Genomic DNA, 26,517 nt, shown 5'->3' with positions numbered 1-26,517 from the left:
CTCATCCTACACGTTTCTAGCTAAATTCCAGCCCAGCCTCATCGTGTACCCAGTGGCTTTGGACAGTTGCTTAACCACTCGGAGCTTCTGTCTCTTCTCTTTTGTAAAGTGAGGATAAGGATGGATGCTCCTCCCAAGACAAAGTGAGCACTGGATGAAAGTAGATGACAGTGTCTGCACGTTTGAAAGTTCCTTGCAAGTAGCAACTTTCATTTCTCTCTACTCCTGATTGTGATGTCTCCCAACAAATGCCACGCGGAAACATTTGGAAGAGGCGCGTCTTGGAATGCGCCTGTCTCCTATTTTGTGTGTAGAGCCATTGGTGTTTTCTGCTGCATGTCTGTTTCTTCTGAGTCAGGAGGGAAAGAATTTACCAGAATATTTGCCAGGGAATGTGTTATGGAGCCTTTGTGATCTGCTTATCCCCCAAGTTTATCGTAATTCTTGTACTTCAGATATTGAGCATCCTATTTTACATATGAAGCAACATTTAACTCAAAAGCTCTGCTTTGGTTTGTAATCACCTACTTAAGTCTACTGACAGTTTGAAAGTCTGGCAAAGCAACCCAAAGGTATTATTTTCTTCTGACTATATTTATTTAGTGCTGAAGCATACTTCATAGTGAGTTTGTAAGTCCAAGTCATTTATTGTTTAAAGACAAAAGTACAAGGCAAGAAAAAAGAAAGATGGGAAGATGGATAAGAAAGAGAAGAAACATGAGCAGCTACATCTGTTTTAGGTAGTAGGAAGCTGTAGATAATAGGACTGGATTTATGGATGAGCAGTAGAGGAAATCAGTGTTATTAATAGATTAAAACGCTTTATACACAGCAGGAACTGTAGAATACATGAAAATAAATGATTGGTCTTCTCCGGCATTTTATGTGGTTTATCTCCTTTAATCTACCCACATCCCTGGGTAGTAGGTTATTTTCAGTTTTACAGGTGAGGAAACAGGCTCACTGCTTTATGTAACTCACCCAAAGCCTTCAGCTGGCGAGCAGTGGAGCTGAATTTGAACTCAACGAAATAGCCACGGACTGTGTTATCACCACAGATTGTTTCTGTGAATTTTGAAAAAATAAAATCAGTTGGAATTGGAACAAACCATTATCCAGCATCTACAGAAAGTAATTCTTTTCTTGGGTAAACCTTTGAGGGAAAAGAACTAGCTTGGGGTCATAAAGAAGAAATGATTTGGTGAGAGAAAAGAATCAACGGCATTGCAAATACAGAAAAGTGTATATACCTGCAGGGGACTGAAAGTTCCTGTAGACCGCTGGTTCTCAAACTCAAGCTTTCACTCCGGTTGAAAATTTGCTTTTCTAACAAGCCCTGGGGATCCTGATAGTCCTGGGCCCGCCCACTTGAAGAGCAGTGCCGTAGACAGTTTGAGAAAGGTGGAGACATGGCCAGTGTGTGTAAGAGGACTTCATCTGGGTAGCAGCAGTCAAGGTGCTGGGGAGAGGGTGGATTATAAAATCAGTTTTTAACCAGTGCAGCAAAGTCAAGCTCGGGTTTTTACAACTGTGCACGGCCAGGGGGGTCTAGAAGAAGGAGGTGGTGAGGAAGGATGTAAACTACTTTTAATGGCTGTTTTCAGGCATTGCTGGCGTCTGGAGAAGGGTCTGGCCCAGAACAGGTGCTCAGTGGTTATTTGTTGCACAAATGAGTGGACAAGAAGAATGAGTTAACTCCATATGTTAGCACTACTCAGCAATTAATTCTTCTTAGGTTTCTCTCATGAAAACATATTTTAAAAATTTAACTTCTTGGTAAAGATAGTTTTTGGAAAACATTTTAGTATGTACAAGGAGGTAACAGGAAACTTCCCTCCTGCTCTTCTTCCTTTCCTCTGGTTTCTTTCCTTAGAGGCCAGTTACTGTTAATAGTTTCTTGTGTGTCCTTCCAGGATATTCCATTTGTGTGTGTGTGTGTGTGTAAATTTTTTTAAGACACAAGAACAGTGTAACGTACTATACTACTATTTGTTCTTTACTTTTTTCATTTAACAGTATATTTTGTTAATCATTTCATATAGCTTATATAAGGCTGACTCAGTCTTTTTTAACTGGTCATTTTATTTAAATTACAAAGTATGGAGGTGGCATTATTTAAGGAGCTCTCTATTCATGGACATTTAAAACTTGCAATCTTTTGAAATAATTAAAAGCAGTACAGTGACTAGCCTATATACATTTGTAATTTCGTAAATATTATCCAATCACCTTCAAAGTGGGTGATTTAGTTTACATCCCCACCAACAATTTGAGAGCGCATTTCCCTGAATTCTCAACAACAAAATACTTTATGAAATATTTTATCTTTGTCAATATGACTGACAAAAATGGTATTATAGTTTTTATTTATCTTTTTTTAATTGAGTGAATTTTTACTTTTTTTATGTTTGAGTCAGTTGTGTTTCTTTTTCTGTGAACAGTATACTCATGTTCTTCACTCACTTTTCAGTTGCTTTTTTTTCTTAGTGAATCTTAGAAGCCCTTTATATATAACTAGTGGCCTGGTGCATGAAATTTGTGCACGGGTAGGACCCCTAGGCTTGGCCGATAATCAGGGCTGATCAGGTTCCCTGCCTCCCTGCCTTCTCCTTCCCTCGCTCCCCCCACAACCCCCACTGCTGCTGCTGCTGGTTGCCCGCCATGTTCCACGTCGCCCCCTGGTGGTCAGTGCATATCATAGCGAGCGATCGAACTCTTGGTCGAACTCCCGAGGGAACAGATTGCATATTAGCCTTTTATTATATAGGATAGAAATTGGCCCTTTGTTATATGTGATGCAAATATTTTATTCATTTTTAAATTTTCTTTACATTAAGCAATTGTTATTTTATAATTACATTGAAGTAGCTATCTACATACATTTTTTTTTTCTACATAGGATTTCTTAATATTTGGGATCTAAGGACTGGAAAGTATCCTATTCACCGCTTTGAGCATGATGCAAGAATACAGGCACTAGCCCTCAGCCAGGACGATGCCACTGTTGCCACGGCTTCTGCTTTCGATGTTGTGATGTTGCATCCCAATGAGGAAGGATATTGGCAAATAGCTGCAGAATTCGAAGTTCAGAAACTGGTGAGCTTTTAGTCTGGTCATTTTATTTTTCATTCTTAGAACCTCTGAATCTAATATAAATAAATAGTAATGATGTGGGAAGCTCCCACTCACTCAGGACTCCCTGTGGGCCTCACATCCATAAGTCTCACCATTGCCTTGCGAAATAGGTACTATCATTTTCCCTGTTTACCAAGAAGCCAAGAGAAACTTAGAGCAGTGACTGGACCAGCCCCAGCCTCACAGCCAGGAAGTGTGATTCGGACCCAGAGCTCACTTCAGGGCTAGAGTGTCTCATTGCCATGGTCCTCGTCCGCTTTCACAGGACGTCCACCCCTTGGAATCTAAGGTCAGCTTCTGGCCTCATACAGAAGTGAAAATGAGTTCAGTGACATTATCCCAGTCCTTATGGCAAGGAGGGTTCCATCCTCAGCTTTCTTCACCCCAAGTTTTTTTCACCTGGAAGTAAAAGTAGCTCCTGTGTGAAAATAGGTAGAAGTCGGTGTCATGTTCCAGGACGTCGTGTGTGAAGCTGAGCCAGCCGTAAAGAGTTCTTCACGTGGAGCTTGCTTTGACTTCAGTTGTATGTGAGCCTCTGCATTCTAAGGGTAGCAGGTGATTTGCTGGTAGAAGGAAGTTTAAATCTGTGCTGAATTCCGGTTTAATTTAAACAAACCTGATTTTGGCACTAGTAGGAGAGTGAACAGAAGAGCCAACATTGAAGAATAAATTGATGGCCTGACCTGGAACAAATCCTCTTCCTCTCCCTTTCCTCCTGGTGAGAATCTTATTAGACTGAATAACTAAAAAGCCGAGTGTTACTGCCTCACCTCCATAAGCTGCTTGTCCCTCTAATGAGCCAGTCTCGGCAGTTCGGGTCTAGTGTTCCCCCAAACTGCCTGCGGCTGTTCTCCCATCTTGGGTTTTATTAGAAAAATGTGAAAGAACCGTATTTGTTTGTTTTCACAACTACTATCGTGCTTATTATCTGGTCTTTGACTAAAGAACACTGTAGAATGGCAACAATGATATGAACTCAGACAGTTACTTAAGATGTGAGTCCCTCTATAAAATGTAAATCCTGCCTTGGCAGTCAGTGGCATCCTGGCACAGACTGGATGCTTTTTGAAGTAGTTTTACAGCTCCCAGCAGTGGCCCAGCCACTGCCAATCAGAGCATCTTGGTCTGTCCAAAATCCAACATGAAGATGAAATTACACGGCTGGGCTGAGGATGTCAGTCTTAGGAAAGTAAGAAATGGTTTTTAGACTGGAGAGAGGGAGCAAGCTGGAGGCGGGTGCTGTAACACTTTATGTGTTATTTCTCACCCTGCGTGCGGGGTGGCCACAGGCTGCCTTGTCACTGGCAGGCACCCCTGGCCTAGAGCGATGGGTCCTTTTGTCTTCCCCAGATAGGCTCCCCGATTCGCAGTGGCAGCGTTCCCGTGTTTGTGATGTCAGCCTAGAACATCAGCCTTTGTGATGGGCCCTGGGCTTTGGACGAGGGGCCGAGGATTAGCAGAGCCACCCAGATGTTCGCTCTCTGCCTCCAGCTCCCCTGGACGGCCCTCAGCATTCAGGCTTTGGACTCAGTTACCTTGTTTCAGGGCAATACTGTCCTTTTACACCGTGGATTTTCATAATTGAATGGCTTGGCTCACCTGTTGTCGCACTCTCAGAATTTACTCAGGGAGGTGAGAACCGGTGGTAAACTACACTGGGGGAGTGTGCCACTCAGGGATCTAGAAAAGCACATTATTCTTGAAGGGACCTCCCCTACACAAGCAGATTAGAGAAGGGCATGGCACAAAAAGGCTGTTGGTCGTGGCCTTCCCGCTCCCGATGGCATTGAAGCCTGGAGAGAGCAGGTAACTCAGATATTTCTAACCTTTTAGCAACGCAGTTTTGGTATTTGCACAGATGTTAAAATGTGATTTTTGCTCATTTGGAACTGAGTGAATTTTATTCAGTTTCTGGTTTAAAGACACTTTTGAATAACTATTACACCTGCATGGGTTCAGAATTTAAAAGATCCAATAAAGTTTACAGTGAGTAACAACATTCCCACCCCATCCCTCAAGTCTTCCCTCTTTGAAAGCAGCCATGATTAGAAGATTTATGCATGTACAAGCCAAGTACATCACACCCTTCCTCTGCCCACATGCACACACGTTAGCACACTGGGGATCCCGTTACCTTGCTTCCTTGCTCTCTGCCCAAATGAGTATCAGTTCATGAAGACTGTCTTCATGCTTTTGCCCAAGACTGCGTGGTATTTCAGCACAAATATGGACTGTCAGTTATTTATAGTCCATTTAGCATTTTCCAGTTTTTAGTGATGAAAAAGTAAAGCTTTAGCCAATAACCTGTACACATGGTTTTGATTAATGCAAGTTTATTTGTATGGAAAGTCCTGGAAGGAACTTGCTGGGTCAGAGCCTAAGTGCATTTGACATTGTGGAAAGTGTTGCCGATTTCCCTCTATAGCAGCAGTTCTCAACCTGTGGGTCGCGACCCCTTTGGGGGTCGAACGACCCTTTCACAGGGGTCGCCTAAGACCATCGGAAAACACATATAGAATTACATATTGTTTTTGTGATTAATCACTATGCTTTAATTATGTTCAATTTGTAACAAGAAAATACATCCTGCATATCAGATATTTACATGACGATTCATAACAGTAGCAAAATTACAGTTATGAAGTAGCAATGAAAATAAGTTTATGGTTGGAGGTCACCACAACATGAGGAACTGTATTAAAGGGTCGCGGCATTAGGAAGGTTGAGAACCACTGCTCTATAGACATTGGACCAGATTACATCCCACCAACCGTAGGGGGACCCATCATGTGGTTGTCCCCTTCACTTCCAGGCCAGTGTCTCAGCAGACAATGTGATCTTTACTGGTATGACAGGTGAAAATGGTACCTCGGTGAATTTTTACTTTATATTTTTCTTATTAGGAGTGTATTGTGTTTCTTTAAGAACTGTGTGTCATTTCCTGTGGACTGCCCCTTTACCCGTCATTTTCTGGTCTTCTCATTGACATGTAGCAGGAACTATATACATTCTGACCAAGTCAGGATGAACTGTATGTGGAACCTGAAGGCCTAAATAACCCTATCCTTTCCAGGTTGACTACCTTGAAATAGTTCCAGATACCGAAAGGTACCCTGTGGCAGTGGCCACTGCTGGAGATCTGGTGTACCTGCTAAAGGCTGACGACTCTGCCAGAACCCTCCACCACGTCTACGGGCAGCCCGTCACCTGTCTGGATGTCTCGGCCAACCAGGCTGCTTTTGGAGTGAAGAGTCTAGGATGGGTGCACGAAGGAAACAAGGTACAAATAGCAGGACAAGCAATTAACAAAATAGAACATCAGTTTTTATTTTTCAGAAGGCAATTTAAAAAATTAAAGCTCCAAGCTGTAGTCGGGAAATAGATATTTAGCATGGCAAAAGAATTCAAGCACTTGAAAAGGATATGAGGTGAAAAGAATTGTTTCTTTTTTTCCTCCTTTTCCCCAACCCCACTCCACAGACAAAACTGATAATTTCTAATAGATATCCATCTAGAATATAGGTACATTTATACACCGGAAAACATACCTTTATAGAAAAAAGGTTGCAGCAAAATTTATATTCTCACCAACAGTGCATAAAAGTACCTCTGATACTCTGAGCCAGAAGCAGGGAGAAAAGTTTTTAATTGAAATTCTTTGCATGATTACTAAATGTAATCACTACCTAGTGTTTTACTATCCTGACTGTAGGCCAAGTACTTAGTCTGAAAAGTCTTAAAGTTGATTTATGGAAGTCTCTTTCTCCTCCAGTGGGGTCAGGGGGGAGAGGGATCAAGTTTTATTTTGTTTTCCCTTCAGTGTGCCTTCTCTCGACCCCCTGGCAGTGGTGTGATCCCAGGAAGAAACTTCTCTGCGCATTGGCTCCTCTGGCAGCTCCTCCTCCTGAGGACAGAGGCCTTCTCCATGGCACTATTGTGGCCTGCTGCCCCTTGTGGCCTGAAGCAGGTTGCTTAACCCTCCGTATGCCTCAGTGTCCTCATTTGTTTTTAAACATTTTTATTGATTTCAGAGAAGAAGGGAGAGGGAGAGAGAGAATCATTGATTGGCTGCCTTCTGCATGCCCCCTCCTGGGGATCAAGGCCACAACTCAGGCATGTGCCCTTGACCAGAATCAAACCCGGGACCCTTCAGTCCGCGGGATGATGCTCTATCCACGAAGCCAAACCGGCTAGGGCTCAGTTTCCTCACTTGTAAAAGGGGGCTCATAACAGTACCTACACCATAGAATTACCAGATTAATGAAAACATGTCTGTAAAGCTTTAAGCATCATGCCTGGCGTGTGACAGTTCATCATCACTGTGTGCCTCCTGGTATTTCTACCAGTCGTAGTTCAATGCTGGCCTCTGTTTGTGATTTTTTTTTTACAGTTTCCCCTAACGTGTAAGTCATCTGTAAGGTCAGGTCTCATTTATCAGGTGTTCACTGATTTTGCAACTTAGTAGGTACTGAAAGATTTGAAGCGTCCTGGATTCTAATTATGTTCTTCATCCAGTAAGATAGATAAGGCACTAGAAAGGCCTATGGCTTCCTGCAGCCTCACTGTGAGAAGGGCCTCCCTTTGTGCTGGAGGAGTGCATATGTCAGCATCTGTCGGCTGACAAGTCTGCGATGCTCTAACTCCTGTGTTTTGTCTTCCTAGGAAGTGGGGGAAGGGGACAGCAATTGCTTTCTGAAGGCGGTTTCCTTTCTAGGGCTTTAAAAAAACTTTCTTTTCCGATCCCTGGTGAGCTCATTTGTTGAGAGAAGAAAGACTGCGGATTTGCTTTCTAATTTTTCATCCATTATGCTTTCAAGTTTGGGTTATCTCATTTATTTCTCAAGTCTCAGTGTAGTGAGGGGATAGAGATACGTAATACTAGCCTGGTTAAAATTTTCCATATTTTCAATAAATTTTTCATCTGGCAGATCCTATTTCTCTTTGACTTATCTAAGTAGATTCATTTCTATACAGTCTTATATTTTGATACCATCATAGTGAATATATTTGAGAGACCAGTTAAAGGGAAAGTTCAGCACAAAATCATACTGGGAGCATCCTTTAGATATCGATGGTACGGAGGCACTTTTGTGGATGCCTCTGAAAATTTCCAACCCAATTAAAAGCATTAATTATAAGAATCTGCTTATTAATACCTTAATTTTATGGAAATTTATTTTAAAATGTGTTCTCTCAAATAACTTGTCACTGGTATTTTCATTGCTATTTTAAAATTAAAAGTGGAAGTAAATTTGCTACAGAATTTATTGAAGCATCCTTTGAAATCTGACAGTAGCAGTTAGTTACCCAAATATTTTGTGCGCACAACAGCAAGCCTTCAAACACTTGTGGGTGGCTGGCTGGTTGTTGCTGGTAATAACTTTGTGTTGAGATGTTTCTCCAACATGAATGCCACCCACTCGAATGTGAGGGAAGCCAAGCTTTTGTCTATGAAACTTCCCTTATTTTTGCAGAGGCAGGACTCTCCATCTGATTGTGTTTAATGGGTTTTCTGCTTCCTCAGAAGAACCTGCATTTTTAAGAAACGTAATTGTCCTGGAACATCTCTGTGTGCGCAAAGCCATGTCATCCTGCTGCTGTCCTAGGGTGTCATGTCGTAACTCCCAGGGAGCTGCATGGGTGGTGCTCAGGGCTGCTCTGCTGTGAGCGCCGTTTGGCTGTGTCTGTGCTGGGCCTGGCAGCGTGTGTCCCGGCACGTTTGATTAGGTTGGTGTCAGACTATTAGCGGTAGAGTTTGCCTGGAGCTACGTCCACATGGGGGGGTGTGTCTGCGCCTCTGGCCTGTGTAACTCGGAATCAGATGAAGGCTTTATGAGAACAGAGAGTTTGGCTTATCTTCGTTTGTACCTGATACAGAGCTGGGGCTTAGCTGGAGTCCATTATTGATTAACTGTGATAAAAACAGACAGCGAAGTCCAAATGTTGATATAAAATACATTTGAGTTGGGAACTGCAGTTTCTCTAACCTGTAGAAGTACTCCAGAGGTGTTATTTTTGTTTAGTTGGAGGATACCCTTGCCCCATACGATGATCGCATTAGCATTTTATAGGCACCACAGCTGTCAGAGCATCAAATAATAATGGTTCAAGTCCACCCACTCATAGATCCAGCTAGCCAGTCATCGTGTGCGCGTTCAGCACAGAGAGCCACAGAGCACCAGTTGTGTTCCTGGCACTGGAGTGTGAAACAGCCTCACGCACAGATTTCAGCAAACTGGTGCTTGTCAAGTAACCCAGCTCTGTCAATAAACAGTTTCCCAAGGAAATGAGACCAAGTAATGTAGCAAAACGCACCTATTGAACCTTAAGAAAAGGCCTGTGAATACAGCTGGTTGATCCTTTCCAGCTCCGTGTGTTCCAGGACCAGAGAGAGTTCGTGCTCTGCACATCTCCATTGCTTATGGCACAGAACTTCCCAGACTTTTGAATTTAGAGGCCAGGACTAGGGACCCCACTTGGAATCGCCAGCATTTTCTGTGCCTAAGTAAAGTCGTAGAAAAAATGGCCATTGTCTATTTTCACTTTTTGTTAAAAGATCAGATTTTTAAACATAGTTTTTTTGTGTGTGTTTTTTAAAGAGTAATTTAAAACGAGGTAATGCATTCACCCGATTCAGAAATCAACAGATCTGACAAGGAAGGATGTGCAGTGGGATGGCCCCTCCCCACTCCTTTCAACCTGCCACCCAGTTTCTTTTCCTGGAGGCAAGTCAGTGTTGCTAGTTTCGTGTACATCCTTCCAGAGATATTTTATACACATGTAAGCAAATTACCTAAATATACCCTCAGTCCCCTCTTTTTCAAAAATGCAAATGGTAAAATACTATATTGTTGTTCTGCACCTTGCTTTTTCCTGCAACAAAACTTCTTAAAGATCATTTCATCCTGGTGTTTGGATATTGTTTTGTTTTGTTTTGCTGTTTGCAATGGTATGGTCCCGCACCTGTGGATGGAGCTTGATGAATTCGGCTAGCCCCCTCTAGATGTATGCTACATTGCTCCCTGTCTTTTGCTGCTGTGAACCACACTTGGCCCACATGAATGTGTTTTAGGGTTAGTTCCTCCGAGTGGACTTGCTGAGTGAAAGGGGACCATGCCTTTATGATTTTGATGGCTGTTGCCTCTATGGCGGCATCCCTGGGAAAGTGGCAGGTGGCAGTACACCCCATTTCCCTGGCAGCTCCTGGACATCTTTTCTCTCACAGGCTTTACAGAAAGATCACAACAAAGTGAGGCCAGAGGACTATACAGAGGTCTGTCTGCTCTTACTCTTCAATAAATTATTTTGTAGCTCTGCTACTTAGGATGAGTGACAGTTCATTTCAAATCACATGGCTTTACCTAGAGCAGCTGTTCTCAACCTGTGGGTCGCGACCCCTTTGGGGGTCGAACGACCCTTTCACAGGGGTCGCCTAAGACTATCAGAAAACACATATATAATTACATATTGTTTTTGTGATTAATCACTATGCTTTAATTATGTTCAATTTGTAACAATGAAATTGGGGGTCACCACCACATGAGGAACTGCATTAAAGGGTGGCGGCATTAGGAAGATTGAGAACCGCTGACCTAGAACCAGTGCAGTGGGACTAACAGCCCTCTCGGGCCCCGTCAGGTGGGGAAGAGCTGCAGCACGCACTGATGTGTGTCCTTCTTGGCTTAGTTGGTGCCATTTGAAGGAGAGTCCATGGTTCCTCTAAGGTGGTGAGCCAACTCGCCTCTTTTAAGTAAAATGAAGAGGGGTGGGCACATGACCTCTGGGCTTCTGTCCAGCATCCACGTTCCGTGAATTCCGGATGAAGTGATTAGGTGGTAGAAACTTCCTACTTTACCTGCGGAGTTGTGTTGAGCTGCTCCCCCATTGGAACTGCTGGGTGACTGAAGGCTTCTGAAATGGGCCGAGGAATCCATCACCCTACTCTTCTCTAACGAGACCTCCCCAAGGGCAATGTTTATTGCTGATAGAAATGATTGGGCAGGAACTTGGAACTTCATCACTTCCTATGTCCTGCGGGCCAGGGGTATGTGGTGAGAAGGCCTCCTCACAGGTCTTTGCTTTCAATACTACTTAGCAATGGCCTGCTTCCTCCCGCTGCAGTGCAGAAATCCGTGTCAAGTCCGCCCTAGCCCTCTGTGCCCAAACACCCCTTTGTGATGTGTTTCTATGTCTCATATTTTCTGAATCTGTCAAAAATGCTTCCACCAATGAAAACGTGTATGATACCATATCATTAATTCTTTTGCTGCCTGAATTAAATTTTGCTCTCAGATGTGGAGGGTTAGAAGGTAGAATTGCCTCATTTAAGAGCATTATGTTGACGACGAGTCTCATGCCTCATAAAGGAAGAGAGAGACCCACTTAGGGCTCTTAGCATCATTCTATGTATTTGGACATATTTCCTAATTTAGTTTGGAAGTACTTGGCATTCAGTGGCAGGTTGTATTTAGCAGCACGCGGTGCGCATCGTAATCAGGGGGATGCGAGTGAAGTAATCCTGAGGCTGGGTTGTGTTTGACAAGGACGCTGCCTGCCTTGGCGCTGCTGCCTCAGCTTACATCACGCTGGAAAATAATTGCTAACGTCTCTTATGGTAATCATTCCCTTCACACGGACGTGGAAAGATTCTGGATTGGTTGCTTGCACTCGTCACGAGTTGAAATTACTGTCTGGGAGAACGCTTGGAATCAGACACGCAGCGCTCACGGATTCCGACCACATTCTCCCGTACCTACCCTGAATGTGCAGCCCAGCTCTGCTTTTGTTCTAGGTTCCATTCCAGAGAAGAATGAAAAACTCGGTCTTTTACACGCAGGGTGAATCATTTAAAATGGAAAGTTCACAAAGTATATGCCTCATTTCACTTTCTCCTTAAACCTTTAAAATGTTTTATCTTCACTTTCTTCTTAGAGAAGTTTAGGAAGATAGTCCTTTGAGACCAGTTTTCTAGATTATTGAGTGATGTTGACTACCAGAAGGATTCATTTTTGTTGCCTAGGTTACTGTCATTGCTAATGACTATTTATTGAACACATGCTATATGCTAGATTTCTGATTGGCACTGGAAACATGGAGATGAATCCAGAATGACATCTGCCTTAGGGCTCTCAGCCTTGTGTTCCTCAGCACCTTAGCAATTGTATTGCTTCCTCCACATTGAGATGGACATCAGGTCACAGGGAGCCCTTCACAGCAGTTTGCTGAATTCCAAAGTGATGAAATTATACAGATAAATTGATGAGGATTGAACATTCAGAGGATTGTTTTAATACTAGAACATGGTTTAGTATTAAAACGATATCAGTAAGTGATATAATTGTTAGTGTAATTTCACAATACATGAAGTTCTCCTCCCGTGCTGAGTGAACCCCGAGACAGCTCACAGAACCCCCGGGTTACTCAGGACAGACAAGAAACCTCAACTGGGGACCTTTGAGGACCTGGCCACTCTGATCTTCCATAACACGATGGCGATTCTGTGGGAAGCATTTCTTGGAATGCTGCCGCTGCTTAGGAAGCTGAACATGCTCTAGGAGCCTGAACCACTCCTTTGCGAGAGTGATGACCTCGTAGAAAATAAATACAGGGAAAAATATTTTCCACTAAGTCAAGGTAGTGGTGTAACCTTTGGGGATTGAGCCAGATAAACCTTCAGCAAGTTACTTACCTAGGAAAGGTAGGTCATGTGCTTGTTAGATACTGAGCACCAGTACCTCCCCATCCCCACTGGCTTTGGGGGCAGGTTAGAGTTCATCAGGAAAACCTGGGCAAGAAGGCAGTTCAGGCAGAGGCAACGGGCTTGGAGGACAGGTTCCCAGGGGGTCCAGGAAGCAGCAGGCGGGTGATCCAGGCTGGCTGGAGCACAGGTACCCTGGCTGGTGTGGGAACTGTGCTCAAGTCATTTTGTAGTGATAGCTCCTGTGATTCTTCACCAGATTCATTTTCCCAAGAGCTGATTTGAAATAATACATTTAGAATAGAAAGGGACAAGTCCGTTCAGCTTCCTGCAGAACCAGTGCGGTTGCTGAGTCACTTGGTGTAATAGCCTTGAGATGCAAACCCTTGTGGAGAGGGCTGGCTCTGTGCCTTAAATATCTTACGTCTGCATTCAGAGTTGCATAGTATTTGTATACCAATGGCATTTGTATCATTTTCTAATTTTCAGAAACCATTGATCAGTATTCTTGAAGCTCTGAGCAAGCTCCCAAGACCATTACATTGAAGTGTATGCTGATCATTGCCTTTCTCTTGTTTGTCTTTTGAATTAAGCTTAGAATTTTATTTAGGGCCTACTTTTTCTAATGGCTTTCCCAATGATTTATGTGGAATTTCCATCCTGGTTCACCACTTCTCACCCATGGGAGACTGTGAACTTGGAGTTAGGCTTTGCTTTTGTTCCATTTTATGGATAGGCATGGCTTTGGTTTCTTCCTGCCAGGGCTCAAGAGCAAGTAGGTTTGTTAAAGGGTTAAAAGTCAGTTTGTTTTTCAGTTAATGAAGATCAAGGGGAGGCTGTTGGGAATGTTTGCTTTTGCTCTATGAGTAAGAACGCTAACACTGTAGAATAGGTTGCGTGCTTTGGATGTATATCCAGACAGCTACTATTTATAGTGTTCTTTATGTGCAAAGTGCAGCTAAGCATATGTCTGTGCTGGTACAGTCCTGCTCCTTAGGCAGTGCTAAAGGGGCGTCATGCCTCCGGGGTACGAAGGGGAGCCCATGGGTAGACTCTTTGCCCTACACCAGAGGTCCTCACTGCTCGCTGTCATTTTTCACGCTCCTCCATCAGCTGTCACTTGTTTTAGTTCTCTGGTGTTAGCCACATTCTATCTGTCCACCTCTGAGCCTTTGTCTGATCTAACTTGGGGCCAGACCAGCAGTTGCCAGGCTAGTGAATAGAAAATTGATATTCAAGCCAGTCTAATATCCTGAATTTCATACACAGTCATCTTTATATCACAGTCATCTCACGTGTAATCTTCCCATTTTAAAAGTATTATTCAAGTTGCCTTTAATTTTCAAGAATTCATTTCATAATTTGCAGCCTCAGTCTTCCTCCCAATATAAAGTAGATTTAATACTAACTTTTTTTCTCCTGGGGGCCATGATTAGTTACGTCTCATTAATATTTGTGAAGCGCTTAGAAACTGTCCATGCTCTTTATTATGATGAGGCCTGTTGGGAGCATAAAAGGAGGCTGTGAGGATTTTCAGCTTCAGTCATACATTTGCATAGTAATTATAATCTCGTCATTGAACTAAATGCAGGGGCCGTGAGCACTCCTGCTCGTTTTATGTCTGCAGGAGCCAGTTCTCTTGTGGTCTCTTTTCTTATTCTAGCGCTAGGACAGAGATCGTCTGAGGAGGTTCCCGACGCCAAGCAAGAGCTTCTCTCACTCCACGGAGTGAACCTGCCTTCCCTGTTGTTTCCAGCACTGACGGGTGTGTGGTCGGGGGAGCTGGGTTGTGTTTGCCTACATTTGCACTGGAGCGTCCTCTTGCTCTCCGGGTTTCTTTCAGGCTTAGGTCACAATAGGTGTTGGTTTGGCCTCGCTCTGGTCCTTTGTAGACATCTGCCCACATCACAAAGCCCCCGAGTTTGGCACAGTCTGCGGTGATTGGCAGAGCCTTCCCGGGCAGAGTCCAGTCCTGGAACAGCGGGGGTTGCAGGTGCATTGGCACGTGGTGGTGGGCAGCGCACACGGGCCTTGCCTACCCAGCGCCTGGCGATGCTCAGCAACACCGTCCCATCCCTGAAATATCTTGGCCTTGCGGGCTTGTCACTCCAATTAAAACTTAAACATGAAAGCAGCCCAGGCTGCCTCCCTTTGTGCTGCAGTTGAGCGTGAACGGTGCCAGAGCATATCATGGAAACTGTGAAGGGGGTGCTGTGTTTCAGGGGTCTGTGCTGTCGGGGGTCTGCTTCTTCCAGCTTTGCGTCTTGCTGGTGGCTGCTGCTAAGTGCACCTGAGAGGCAAGTTTTTGTTTGCCAACAGAAAGTCACCTTTGGGATGGTGGTGAAAGTCATTTTCCACATGTTCACAGATACGCCTGTTACCAGGCCTCATGCTCTCTGACTTATCTTTGGCAAGGACTTACAAAATAGTCTCTCTGGCTGATTGTCAAAAATTACATCATATCGGAGTAAACTGCTTTTAAATCAGACATCCATTATTCATGTATATTAACTGCTTTTTTATTTTTTTATTGGCTGTTTTGTGTATGATTTACTCTTTTCTCACTAGCTCCCCCTCCCTTCCAATTGTCTGTCTTTCTCGTTTTTTTTAATCTTAGCTCATCTGTGAATTTATAGGGGCTGTTCACTTATCTTTGTATGTCGACATCAATATGTGGACCCTGCATTTTTTGTAGTGAAATTTTTTTACTACATTTTGTGGGTCATATTTATGTTGGGTCAGAATAGGAGTTTGGGTTGTTTACTTGAGTAAAATCTACCCCAAGAATGGGAGGTATTTTTCCTTTATTTAAAAAAAATGAGCATTATTAGTCTTGTACTTCAAGATCTGTACCAAGTGAAACTGTACCTCCCACTTCTGAAGCATCTAAATATTTTGCTCTTGGTGGAAAGCAGATTGACTTACTGTGTTCATTTGCACGCATGGAGCACATCTTACTGTAAGGCCCGTTATCATTCTCCTATAATTGTAAGTACAGGCAGAGGTGTGTAGCATTTATTTATTCTTTCGTCAAATACATACTGAGTCTCTCCTGTGTGCCAAGCAGAGTACAGGTGTCCAAGGGTGCCTCCATTCACTCCAGACTCAGTGCTGGAGGGGTCCCCTGTGCACCTGCGTCCTCTGATTGTGGTACATCGCCCTGAGTCAGGGCCCCCAGCTGCTTGGAATAATAGGGCAGGATACAGTCTGTTCTATTTCTTTAATCCCAAAGCAGCACTGTTGTTGTATATAGTCAGTACTTGTATACTTTTATGCACGTTTACCTGAATCTTTGCTTACTATTCCTTTCAGCATGTCAGACCTTTTTTTCCTGGACCATCTTCCAAAAGTGTGTTCTTTAGAAGTTCCTTTAGTGAGAGCTCACTTCCCTTTCTGGATTTAGTGTTCTCTGTTTGTTGTTGTTGTTATTTATTGATTTTAGAGAGAGAAAGGAAGGGGGAGAGAGAAAGATCAATTTGTTATTCCACTTATTTATGCATCCATTGGTTGATTCTTACATGTCCTGACCAGGGATCAAACCCACAACCGTGGCATATCAGGATGACACTGTAACCAACTGAGCTACCCGACCAGGCCACTGTCCTCCATTTTTGTAAACAAGTGTTCTTCATGTTTTAATTTTTTAAAAAAGTCTTTATTTCACCCTCATTCTAAGGCAGCTTCGCTAGTCCTTCATAACTCTAGGCTAACAGTCACTTTCTCTCAGCCCCTTGAAGAGATTAGTGATTGTGACTTCCACTGATGCCACTGAGATGTTGGCTGTTGGTCTCATTGTCATTTCCTTCTACGGCTCTTTCTCTTTTGGCTGCTTTTAAGATCTTTTCCTTGTTTTTAATTTTCTGCGGTTTCACTCTAATGTCTCCTGAGTGTGGATTTAGTTTTACTTCTCCTGTTTGGGGTTTCTTATGCTTCCTTCCTTCAGTTGAAAATTCTGAGCCATTGTTGAAGTTTTCCTCTCCCTCGTTTTCTGTTCTTTCTGTCTGGGCTCAGATTAGGTGTGTGTTAGACCAACACGTCTCCTCCGTGCTGTCCACAGCCCACTCATATCTTCTTTCTCCATCTCTCTGTGTTGCCTTCTAAACAATTTCTTAAAATCTACCTTAAATTCACAGAATTCTCTCTTGTGCTCTGTTTAATTACTTGTTTAACTCATTCATTAACCTTTTAATTTCTAGAGGTCTACTTTTTTTAGAATTATTTAGTTATGTTTCTGTTTTTGACCCCTACCTTCTTTTACTTCTGTAAACATTCTCTTTATCTGATATCCTTGGAAGTGAATTCTTGTGTTTGTTTTCTGCCTGTCGCGGAGGATGAGGTGTTTCTTTCTGTATTTGGAGTCTGTTTTTGTTGTGAGCTCCTATTTGGCTGATGGTGATTGTAGATGTCCTAAGGGGCCTGGGTTGAGAGGGTCTTCCTCCTGAGAGTAGTTCTGCAGGTACCAGAGCACGTTACCAACCTGGAAGTACTTTAAACCGATGACTGGGCATGGGGTTTTGGCCTTGCAGGGAGCATACATTCAGCCTCTGAACCTGGGTGAGGGCGATGTGTGCTAGCACACCCCAGGGCAAACATTTTCTGTCCTGAGCCAAACCTGAGGCAGACCAGCGTCCGGGTAGGCTCTTTTCGCCAATGAACAGACCGTTTCCGCAGCTTGCTTTTTACTGGGTGTGCAGAGCCGTGCAAGGGCCCGCTCTGTGCAGAGGCCTCAGTCTGGTGTTCTGTTTGTGCTGGCGGGTGTCCCAGAGCACCCCCGCATGAGCGCTCTCTTCCCTTTCTGGGTTTAGTGTTCTCTATTTCTTGTTAGTTATTGATTTGAGGAGGGTGGCGGTGGGGAACAGGAACATTGATTTGTCATTCCACTTATTTATGCATCCATTGGTTGATTCTTATATGTCCTGACTGGGGATCGAACCCACAACCTTGGCATATCAGGATGACACTGTAACCAACTGAGCTACCCGACCAGGCCACTGTTCTCCATTTTTGGCTCCTCAGAATTTTTCTGATTTCTTAGAACTTAAACAGATAGGTTGAAGGAATGTTTATTGATACTAAATCTTATCCAGCCTTTTTAGCGTTTGTAAGCAGCAGGGTTTTCCAGGCATTCTAGTCTGCCACATTTTCAGAACTGGACACAGTTTGGGGGGAGGGTGGGGGTTGTAGGATCTGGATATTATGGTTCTAGAATCTGGTAATTGTGGAACTTCCTTCTGTTTGAGTAGGATGAAGTATTCCTTTGTACATGACAGTAGCAAGATTAGACATCCAGAAATTGGGGCAGGGGGGCGGAGGGAGGGGAGGCAAGGGGCAGGTGTTAAGCAAAAAAAAGGAATGAGTATTTATTGTGTCCCAGATTATGGTAAGCTCTGGGTTTCCCTGATAACATGTACTGAGCAGTTGTCTATATACTGAGCTCAGGCACATGCTGCATCCTTAATCAAAGCTGCAAGAATGACTGATAGGATTGCTTTCACAAGGAACATATAGTCCCAGTCTAGGACAGCATTTTACACATGGCGGGCACTTGGTAACAGCCTCAGCTGACCTGCTAAGTGAGTTTCCTTGGTGACGCTCCTAGCCCCAGTGCTGAAGAACCACAGGTCGGGGAGAGGTCAGAGGAAGCGAAGGCACAGTTTAAGGTGGCACCCTGGAAACCCCAGATGAAGTGTGTGGACATAAGTACCTTTGGCACTGACCAGAGGGAACGAGGTCTGTGTGCTGAGGGCACAGCGAGAGCACAACACAAGCTTGATAGGAATGGAAGACAGAGTGTGGGGGTTATTTGCTTTACTCTCTAGAATTTGGCTTCTTATTATGATTTCCCCCTCATAAGAGAAGAATATATGTGGTAGTGAGGGAGGCAGGTTATCAGGGATCAGAAAAGAAAGTAGGTAGGCTGTGTCATCTCCAAGAATTTCAATCAATCCCCATGCCCTTTATTCTTCACTCTGCTTCAGTCCAGCTCAGCAGCTCTAGTCCTGTGCTCCGTCACTCCCTCCCTCTTTAGTGGCCATATGCAAGTTAGCTGCAGCTCACAAAGCTGCTTCAGTGCTGTGTCTCATAAGGAAGCCTTCTGGCCACTCCTACCCCTTCGGAAGGGCAGTGCTGGGGTGCGTAGCAGGTGAGCTGCTGCTCGGGTTGATACTGCGGTTCGTGCAATGCCTTTGGCAGATAAGTGAGCATGAGGAAAACTATTTTTGTAAACTTAATCAAAGAAAACACAGGGGTTCCTTTCTTCATTCACCATCATGTGACCAAAAGTCAGAGGCTGCAAGGCTCTGTAATCTCTTCATGGCGATTTCTGCATACATGTGGTTCCAGGTTATGGGGTCGGTAGCAGTCTTAGATTTAGGATGTGTTTGCAGTGCTAAATCCAGTTCTTCCTGTGTGAAGGAGGACGTTGGCCTGCCTTGAGCTCACCCCACTGCAGGGACAGTAGTTACTTCTCAGCTCTCCCCTTGAGGGTTTGGTTGGACAGCCAGTCCTGGGCACACTAAACGGTCTAGGCCACACCTGGAGGGTGCAGGGCCCTCCTGCACCAGGACAGTGACTGATGCTTCCCAGATGTTGGGCCTGTGGCTCCTTCCTGACTCTACAGGGCTGTCCCTGCTGCTTACAACACCAGCTGCTAGGACATGGCTGTAAGGTGGGTCTCCTCAGAGAGGTGAGCCCCTTGTCTGCAGGAGCAGGACAGCTGGTGGCCGCGCACCAGCTGGCGGAGAGGTGGGTGGTTTCAGCTGGCAGCAGGTGGAGGCTTCTGCGCATCATCCGCCATCCCTTTCATTCCAGTGCCCACTCCACTGAAGATGGTTAATAAATACTGTTGACTGGCTATTGAGCGAATTACAGCATTATTTATTTTGTCTAAAAATTAGAAACAACCCAAATATCTACCAGTATGGAATTAAATATCCACAGAGAAATTCTATGCTGCCATTAAAAATAACAAGGTTTACCTATAGGTATTGACGGGGAAAGAACACTCATGGTATTTAGTAGGAAAACCAAATTGTAGAGCAATAGTCCCATTCATGGAAAAGAGTAATTTCATACACACATACAGGGAGAGGGAGGAGACGGGTAGACACAAGACAGATGTGTATAGTAGAAGTTAGCAGTATATACACTAAGCTGTTCAAGTGGTTATCTCTGAGAGGTGGTTGCACAGGAGGTTACTGCTTTCATTATGTAATTCTGTTAGATTAACTTGAACAAAATTCAGAGTTAGGATTCTAAGACTAGGGTTTATGAAAATACTTTAAGATCCCTGAAGTTCTTTTCAAACAATGATTGCTTCCATCAGGTGCCTCTACATCTGCCTGGAAGCTAAGGAGAAAGCAAAACCACCCAGAATGCATCTCTCATAGTTATCTTTGCAAAATATATGCCACTCTTAACATGGTTCCACTGTTTTAGAAAGTTCTTGAAGAAGCATCTGACTCCTATAAAAATGTGCCCTGTAATCACTATGTAAGCTCTTTTGTAATATCCACTTGGTATTTAAAAGAAAAAATCCCCAGCAACATCTATTGATTTGGCGGTCGCATTAGTGCAGAATATTTTCTCCAAGATTGTAGCTATGGGTAATTTTTTCCTTCTTTCCAGCATATCCATACACCTCTGAGGGTGAGTCAAGTGGCCATGGGTTGAGACTCACCCAACTAGGGCAATAAAGAGGAAAATTAGTCTAATGCATGGTCTTAACAAGAGGGAGAGTGTGAGCATGAATAATTAATCTCACTAGTCTGTGGCAGTCAGATAAAATGAAGTCCCATTTGCTCAACCTTATTAAAAGAGAGAGAGTACGGGAGGGAGGGAGGAATGGAGGGGGAGGAATGGTAAAGGTCGTTAAGGGACTTGTAACATGGAAAGAACCGCCTCCGAGATGGGTAATGTGTTTTCTAATCTCTGTGGTCTTTAACTAAACGTAATGGTGCAGGTACTGTTGGGATAGTTCTGATTCACTGAATTACTAAGCATTGTAGAAGATACGTGAGTCCTGATAGCTTAGACATCTTTATGCAGAGGCTCTTCACACAGCCTTAGGGACCTCATTGTGTCCCTAAGACATGGTCCATCCACTTGTAAAGAAAGAACTAGAAAAAGTAAAGAATAGGAACTGACTCAATATCAGATTTCAATCCTTATATTTACCCTGGACATTGTATATTTTAAAGACCTACCTTCCGACTATAGAAGTTGAAGTATTTTAAAAACAAGATATTGAGCCATAGCCAGTTTGCTCAGTGGTTAGAGTGTCATTCTGCAGACTAAAGGGGTGCAGGTTTGAATCTGGCCAAGGGCACATACCTCGGTTGCAGAGTCGATCTCCAGACCCCATTGGTACCAGTGCAGGAGGCAACCAATCACTGTGTCTCTCTCACATCAGTGCTTCTCTTTCTCTGTCTCTTTCCCTCTCGTCTACTCTCTTTAAAAAAACAATCAATGGAAAAAAAATATCCTTAGGTGAGGATTAACAAAAAAAAAAACCACACCCACAAGATATATTGAGTCCAAGAATCCTACTGAAAGGTCTATAATAATAAGTGTAAAATATTACTTTTATGATAGACCATGAAGTTGCTGTTTTTAATTTTTTTCTCTCCAGGAGCTGACTTTATGCAATTTTTATGTTATTCCCTATACATAGAAGATTTGATTATTACTGTGTTCTCACCTGGAAGAAGAATCTTATTTTGGATATTTTAGAATTGTTGAAATTTTCTCAGAAACTTTCATTTTCAACTGCATAAAAATAACATTTAGTTTGCTTACTCTAGTCTTTATGGGTTAAAGTTTGAAATCGCCCTCTTCCAGATGCTGTTAGCAATAGTTAGTATTATAGTGTTGCCTGGACTACTAGGAATTTCTAAAGATTCACTTGTTAGAAATGTGTGTTGACAGTGAGATTGATGAAGTTCAAGGTGGAGACAATTTGTTCACTTCTCAATACTAAAATAAGAACCTGTATACTAATACTTGATAAATGAATAGGTTAACATAACAATGAACGCACATTTTCGTATGTGTACTAAGAGAGGAGACTCGCTACAAAATATTCATATTAAAACTTTCGAGTTCAGTGATTGATTTTAACCCCATGATCAACAGAATGGAATGTAGGCACTGAACTGTGTTGATGAGGAGGTTTTTGACTGTGACTTTGGGAGCAAGATGTGTCCTCAGTACTTACAACAGTGACTGACCCAAAGCAAGTGGTTCATGTTAATTAAGTTGAACTGAATTACTAAGTTTTTCTAGTAGAAGTCTTAAATCTTCAGAAAGATTATTTATGAATCATCTTTTTATTTTTATTTTGCTGGAGAGAAGGCACGGAAGTGTTTACATTTAAAAAAATATATTGTTGCCCTAACCGGTTTGGCTCAGTGGATAGAGCGTCGGCCTGCGGACTCAAGGGTCCCAGGTTCAATTCCGGTCAAGGGTATGTACCTCGGTTGCGGGTACATACCCAGTGGGGAGTGTGCAGGAGGCAGCTGATCGATGTTTCTCTCTCATCGATGTTTCTGACTCTTCTGACTCTCTCTATCTCTCTCCCTTCCTCTCTGTAAAAAAAAAAAAAAATCAATAAAATATATTAAAAAATATATATATATATATATATATATTGTCTAGAGATCAAGACCGCCCTCTATTTGCCTCAATACGTTATGGAACAGAGCTCCTTAAAATTAGCAAGTGGAGAGTGACTGAAGAGAGAAGCATTGGGACCAGGACTTGGGGTTTGTCGTTTAGTCTAAAGGACTCATCTAGTGGTTAACTGTACAAGCTTCATCCTCCTGGATGCTTGAACCGTTCTTTCCTGTACCTTCCGTGGTATGAATACAGGGAGCGGAAGAAGAAAGAGAACCCGCGCTGGCTGGCTGCACGCTTCTGGATCTGCTCGCTTTCCCATTAGTTCCAAACCAGGCGCAGTCAGTGACCTCCGTTTCCTCTTAGGAGACGCAAACCTAATTTCTTCATTTGGCATTTTTCTGTGTGTCTTTTGAGTTTGTTTGCACCTTGGACTAAGGAATTCTCTGGATTTTCCTTTATTTCCTTTTGCATTTCCTTCTATCATTCTAACAGCCCTCTCCCTACAATCTCACTCCCTGGAAAAGGTCAGGGTATTTAGTGGCAGAACATCTTTACTAGGTGCTGGGGCAAGGCCCTGCCTGGATGTGCTGAAATGAAGCATGTTGATGTAGGGCTGCTGTATGTACTAATAACAGGGCACCCGCATGTTCTTTCTCCCCAGATCCTGGTCTACAGCCTGGAAGCAGAACGCTGCCTCTCGAAACTGGGCAACGCGCTTGGCGACTTCACCTGCGTCAACCTCAGGGACAGCCCTCCCCACCTCATGGTCAGCGGCAACATGGACCGGAGGTATGTCTGAGTAACAGGTTTTGTAGCCACAGCTGTTTGTGTCATGGCCTGGCCGCCCAGCCTCACTGCTCACGCGTGTCCTCTGCGGCTCACACTCCGCAGTGCTCACTCCACAGCTCCGTCCACCGTGCTCAGCCCCACCCCAGAGATGCTGTCTCTGTGAACCTGGAGAACAGTCTCACATTAGGTAATAGTTGGACGGCGCTGTCTCTGCCTCCTTTCTGCAGCGCCACGGGAAGGTGGTCTTTTAAGCCATTTGGTGGACGCAGTTGGTGGAAGGCCCAGTGAGACCACTTGGAATAAATTTGTTTGGCATTTAAAAGCTCACTTTCTAATATTAAAAACAATAACCTAAGGGATGAATCATGTTCAACGAAATAGGGTTGCCTGCCAAATGATGTCAAGAGTGTGTTTCCGAGCGCCGTGGTGTCCCACTGGTGATGGGGAAGAGGCGCATGTGAACAGATTCCAGTTCCTATTTAGGTGATTAGCAGCCTTCTCTTCAGCGCATTGGCTCGGGGAGTCGGGTTTTCCCGGTGCAGGTCCCGTGCCAGCCACGGACGCTCCAGGAACCATCAGCACGAAAGGATTAAAGTGTTTGAAAAGACTCCGTGTCCACATTTCAGTGTTTTTTTCCCCATCCCCATGTCCTCTCCCCATGTCTTTTCTTTTCCTTTTTAAAATTTTTGGCTGGTGATAGGCCATGTCTGATCCAGCCCTGAAGAGAGGTGGCATGGCTAGAGGCCAGGGTCTGCGCGCCCCTCCTCTGCTGGCCCCAGGCTGCAGGTGGTGGGCTGCTCGGCGGGGGGATCAGACGCGAGCGGGGGCTCTCTCGTGCCAAGCTCCACATCTCTGCCGCACCAGTGCAGCACTTGCAAAAATAATCATTTTGTCAAACAATATTTTCAACTCCTGACCTTCACCCCTCCACTACCCCTTTCCCTTAGAGCCAAAAGAAAATGTGAGAATGCTTTACTGAAAGGAAATACTTGATAGTTTTTCTCAAGGCCCCCAAACATGGCTGATATTTCCGAGGCTTGAGAATTGAACTCCTCAGTGTGTCCAGTTTTCCTCTTAAAAAACCCAGCCAGGCTTGATAAGTGGCCCCGTGTGCCCCAGCAAATGAAACACGTCAGTTTGTAGTTTTACTGTCACGTTTTAGTTTCCAGACTGAGCTACACAAAGGCTCCAAGCTTATCTGATAGGGTCTCCCCCTAGGGACCTCGCAGCTCCTCGCTTTCCAGGAGAGCACATGCAAGGGCGCTGCGGCGTCCAGGCGGGAGGGTGGAGCTTGTTGGTGAGGTTTGCAGGGTGGCCATATAGGTGGCCGCCACAGCTGGACTCCAGGAAACCTGCTTTCCGCCTTCCTTAGCCCAGTCAGCTCTAGAGGACGGGCCCGCCAGGCTGTCGGGACCACTGTCGGCTCCACCTTGGCTGCCAGGTAGTCCGAATGCACACACTCAGTGTATACAGCGTGTCCCAAAAATGTACACACACTTTGAATGATTATAAAGTCAGTGTTTATTAGCATACTGTTTATTTTCAAAATTTAAAGGAATCCAGGAATGAATAATTTTTTTGTCAATGCCTGTTTTCAAACTGATGACCGTTCTGGTCCAGGCACTGCTGATAACACGAAGCAATGGAATCACAAACATCAAGAATCATTTCGTTAGGTAGTTGTGTGCCTTTAATTCATCAACTGCTACCGTAAACTTTCTCTTTTATGCATCCCCATAAAAAAAAGGTCTAGTGCACTTTAGGATAAATTTTCTTTGTTCAAATCAGTTAAACTTAAAAAGCAGTGAAAATTAAGTGAGTTATCAGTTAAAGTGTATGTACACACACACTCCAGAGTTAAGCAAGGCTGACTTATCTCCGGAGCAGGCTGCCTGCTCATGCGACCATTGCTAGGGAGGAGCTACTGCTCAGTGTGCAGAGTTCGTGGTCATCTTGCAATCCAGACTTGATCACGTTAAGCCCATTTTATTAGTAAACCAATGTTATTTTTTAAACCCTCTGTCTCTGTGGATGAAAAGGACAGACTAGTGACTTGGAGTTGGGGAGGGGGCCATCCTAAGTGGCCTCAGTCAGGGCAGTCCTACCTCTGTGTGCCAGCTGTTTGACCAGAGTATGTCCAAGTCGCACCATCGTACGGAGGATTATTCCTATGAGTCAGAGTAGCGGGGTAAGCGATATGAATTTGAAACACAGGGGTTAGACATTGTACATCTGGAAAAAGGAAGGAATAAGGAACCTAAACTTCTAAGTGTAGTACAGGGAAATATCATGAGGTTTTTCCCCTCAAAGGCTTAATAGCTATGAGTAGGAGCTCATTAGAGAGGCACACCCATGCTTGTACAGCTTATGTTTTATTTCAAAAGTGGGAGTAAGGGGTCAGAGACTATGAAAAGAACTACATCCTAGACTGTTACTTAATGGCTAATGCAATTTTTAAAAACCTGGACCCTCCTTTTTCTTAACTTAAAAAACTGAATTCCAGTGCATTCTCTTAGTACTTTATAAATAACTTGAGAATGAAATGGGCTCTAAAGATGCATAAAACTGTCCCAGATTAAGACAAAAATAATTTTTCATTAAAATAAGGAAATCAGCTTGAGTTAGTTTGCAAACACAGGTGGAATTTGCAAGGAGTTTCTTTTTTTGGTGAGAGGTGGGGGGTGCGGATGTTAGACCTTTTAATATTGTCCCACAGATCACGGAAGCTCTGTTCACTTCTTTCCCAGCTCCACTTCTTCAGGTCACATGGTATCTATTGTGTAACTTCAGGTTCACTGGCTCTTCCTGTCATCTCCATTCTGCTGATGAGCTCATCAGTGACTTTTATTTCAGATTTTGTATTTTTGAGTTCCAAAATTTCCATTCAGTTCTTTTTCATAGTTTCTATTTCTCTGCTCCAAATATCAGTCTTTTTTACTATTTTACCTTTTTAAAAATACATGTTTTTATTGATTTTTTAGAGAAAGAGGAAGGGAAAGGGATAGAGAGAATCATCGATTGGCTGCCTCCTGCACGCCCCTTACTGGGGATCGAGCCTATAACCCGGGCACGTGCCCTGACTGGGAATCAAACCTGTGACCTCTTTGGTTCATGGTTGATGCTCAACCACTGAGCCACACTAGCGGGGCACCATTTTACTTTTACCTCATGGAATATAGTTACAATAGTTGCTTTAACCCTTTGAGTGCCAACCAATATCCTAGGAACTATGCTAAAATTGCCAAGGCATTTTTGCTGATTTTACAGCAGTTTAGGAAAAA

The 26,517-nt window shown here is 43.7% G+C and overlaps 1 protein-coding gene across 1 annotated transcript in view; it reads left to right on the top strand.

Annotated features, from left to right (window-relative positions):
* The window catches only part of FBXW8 (F-box and WD repeat domain containing 8), a 111,580-nt gene that overhangs the window by 69,506 nt on the left and 15,557 nt on the right, over window positions 1-26,517 (top strand). Inside the window, exons 6-8 of the mRNA XM_070399754.1 lie at window positions 2,900-3,096; window positions 6,209-6,415; window positions 23,109-23,236. Of these exons, the coding sequence (XP_070255855.1) occupies window positions 2,900-3,096; window positions 6,209-6,415; window positions 23,109-23,236 (532 nt within the window). The remainder of the gene's footprint in view (window positions 1-2,899; window positions 3,097-6,208; window positions 6,416-23,108; window positions 23,237-26,517) is intronic.

The sequence above is a fragment of the Myotis yumanensis genome, unplaced genomic scaffold (assembly GCF_028538775.1).
Source record: "Myotis yumanensis isolate MYYU_CA2020_CCGP unplaced genomic scaffold, mMyoYum1.0.hap1 SCAF_19, whole genome shotgun sequence".
NCBI classification, from domain to species: domain Eukaryota; kingdom Metazoa; phylum Chordata; class Mammalia; order Chiroptera; family Vespertilionidae; genus Myotis; species Myotis yumanensis.
This window is presented reverse-complemented; position numbering and strand designations above follow the sequence as displayed.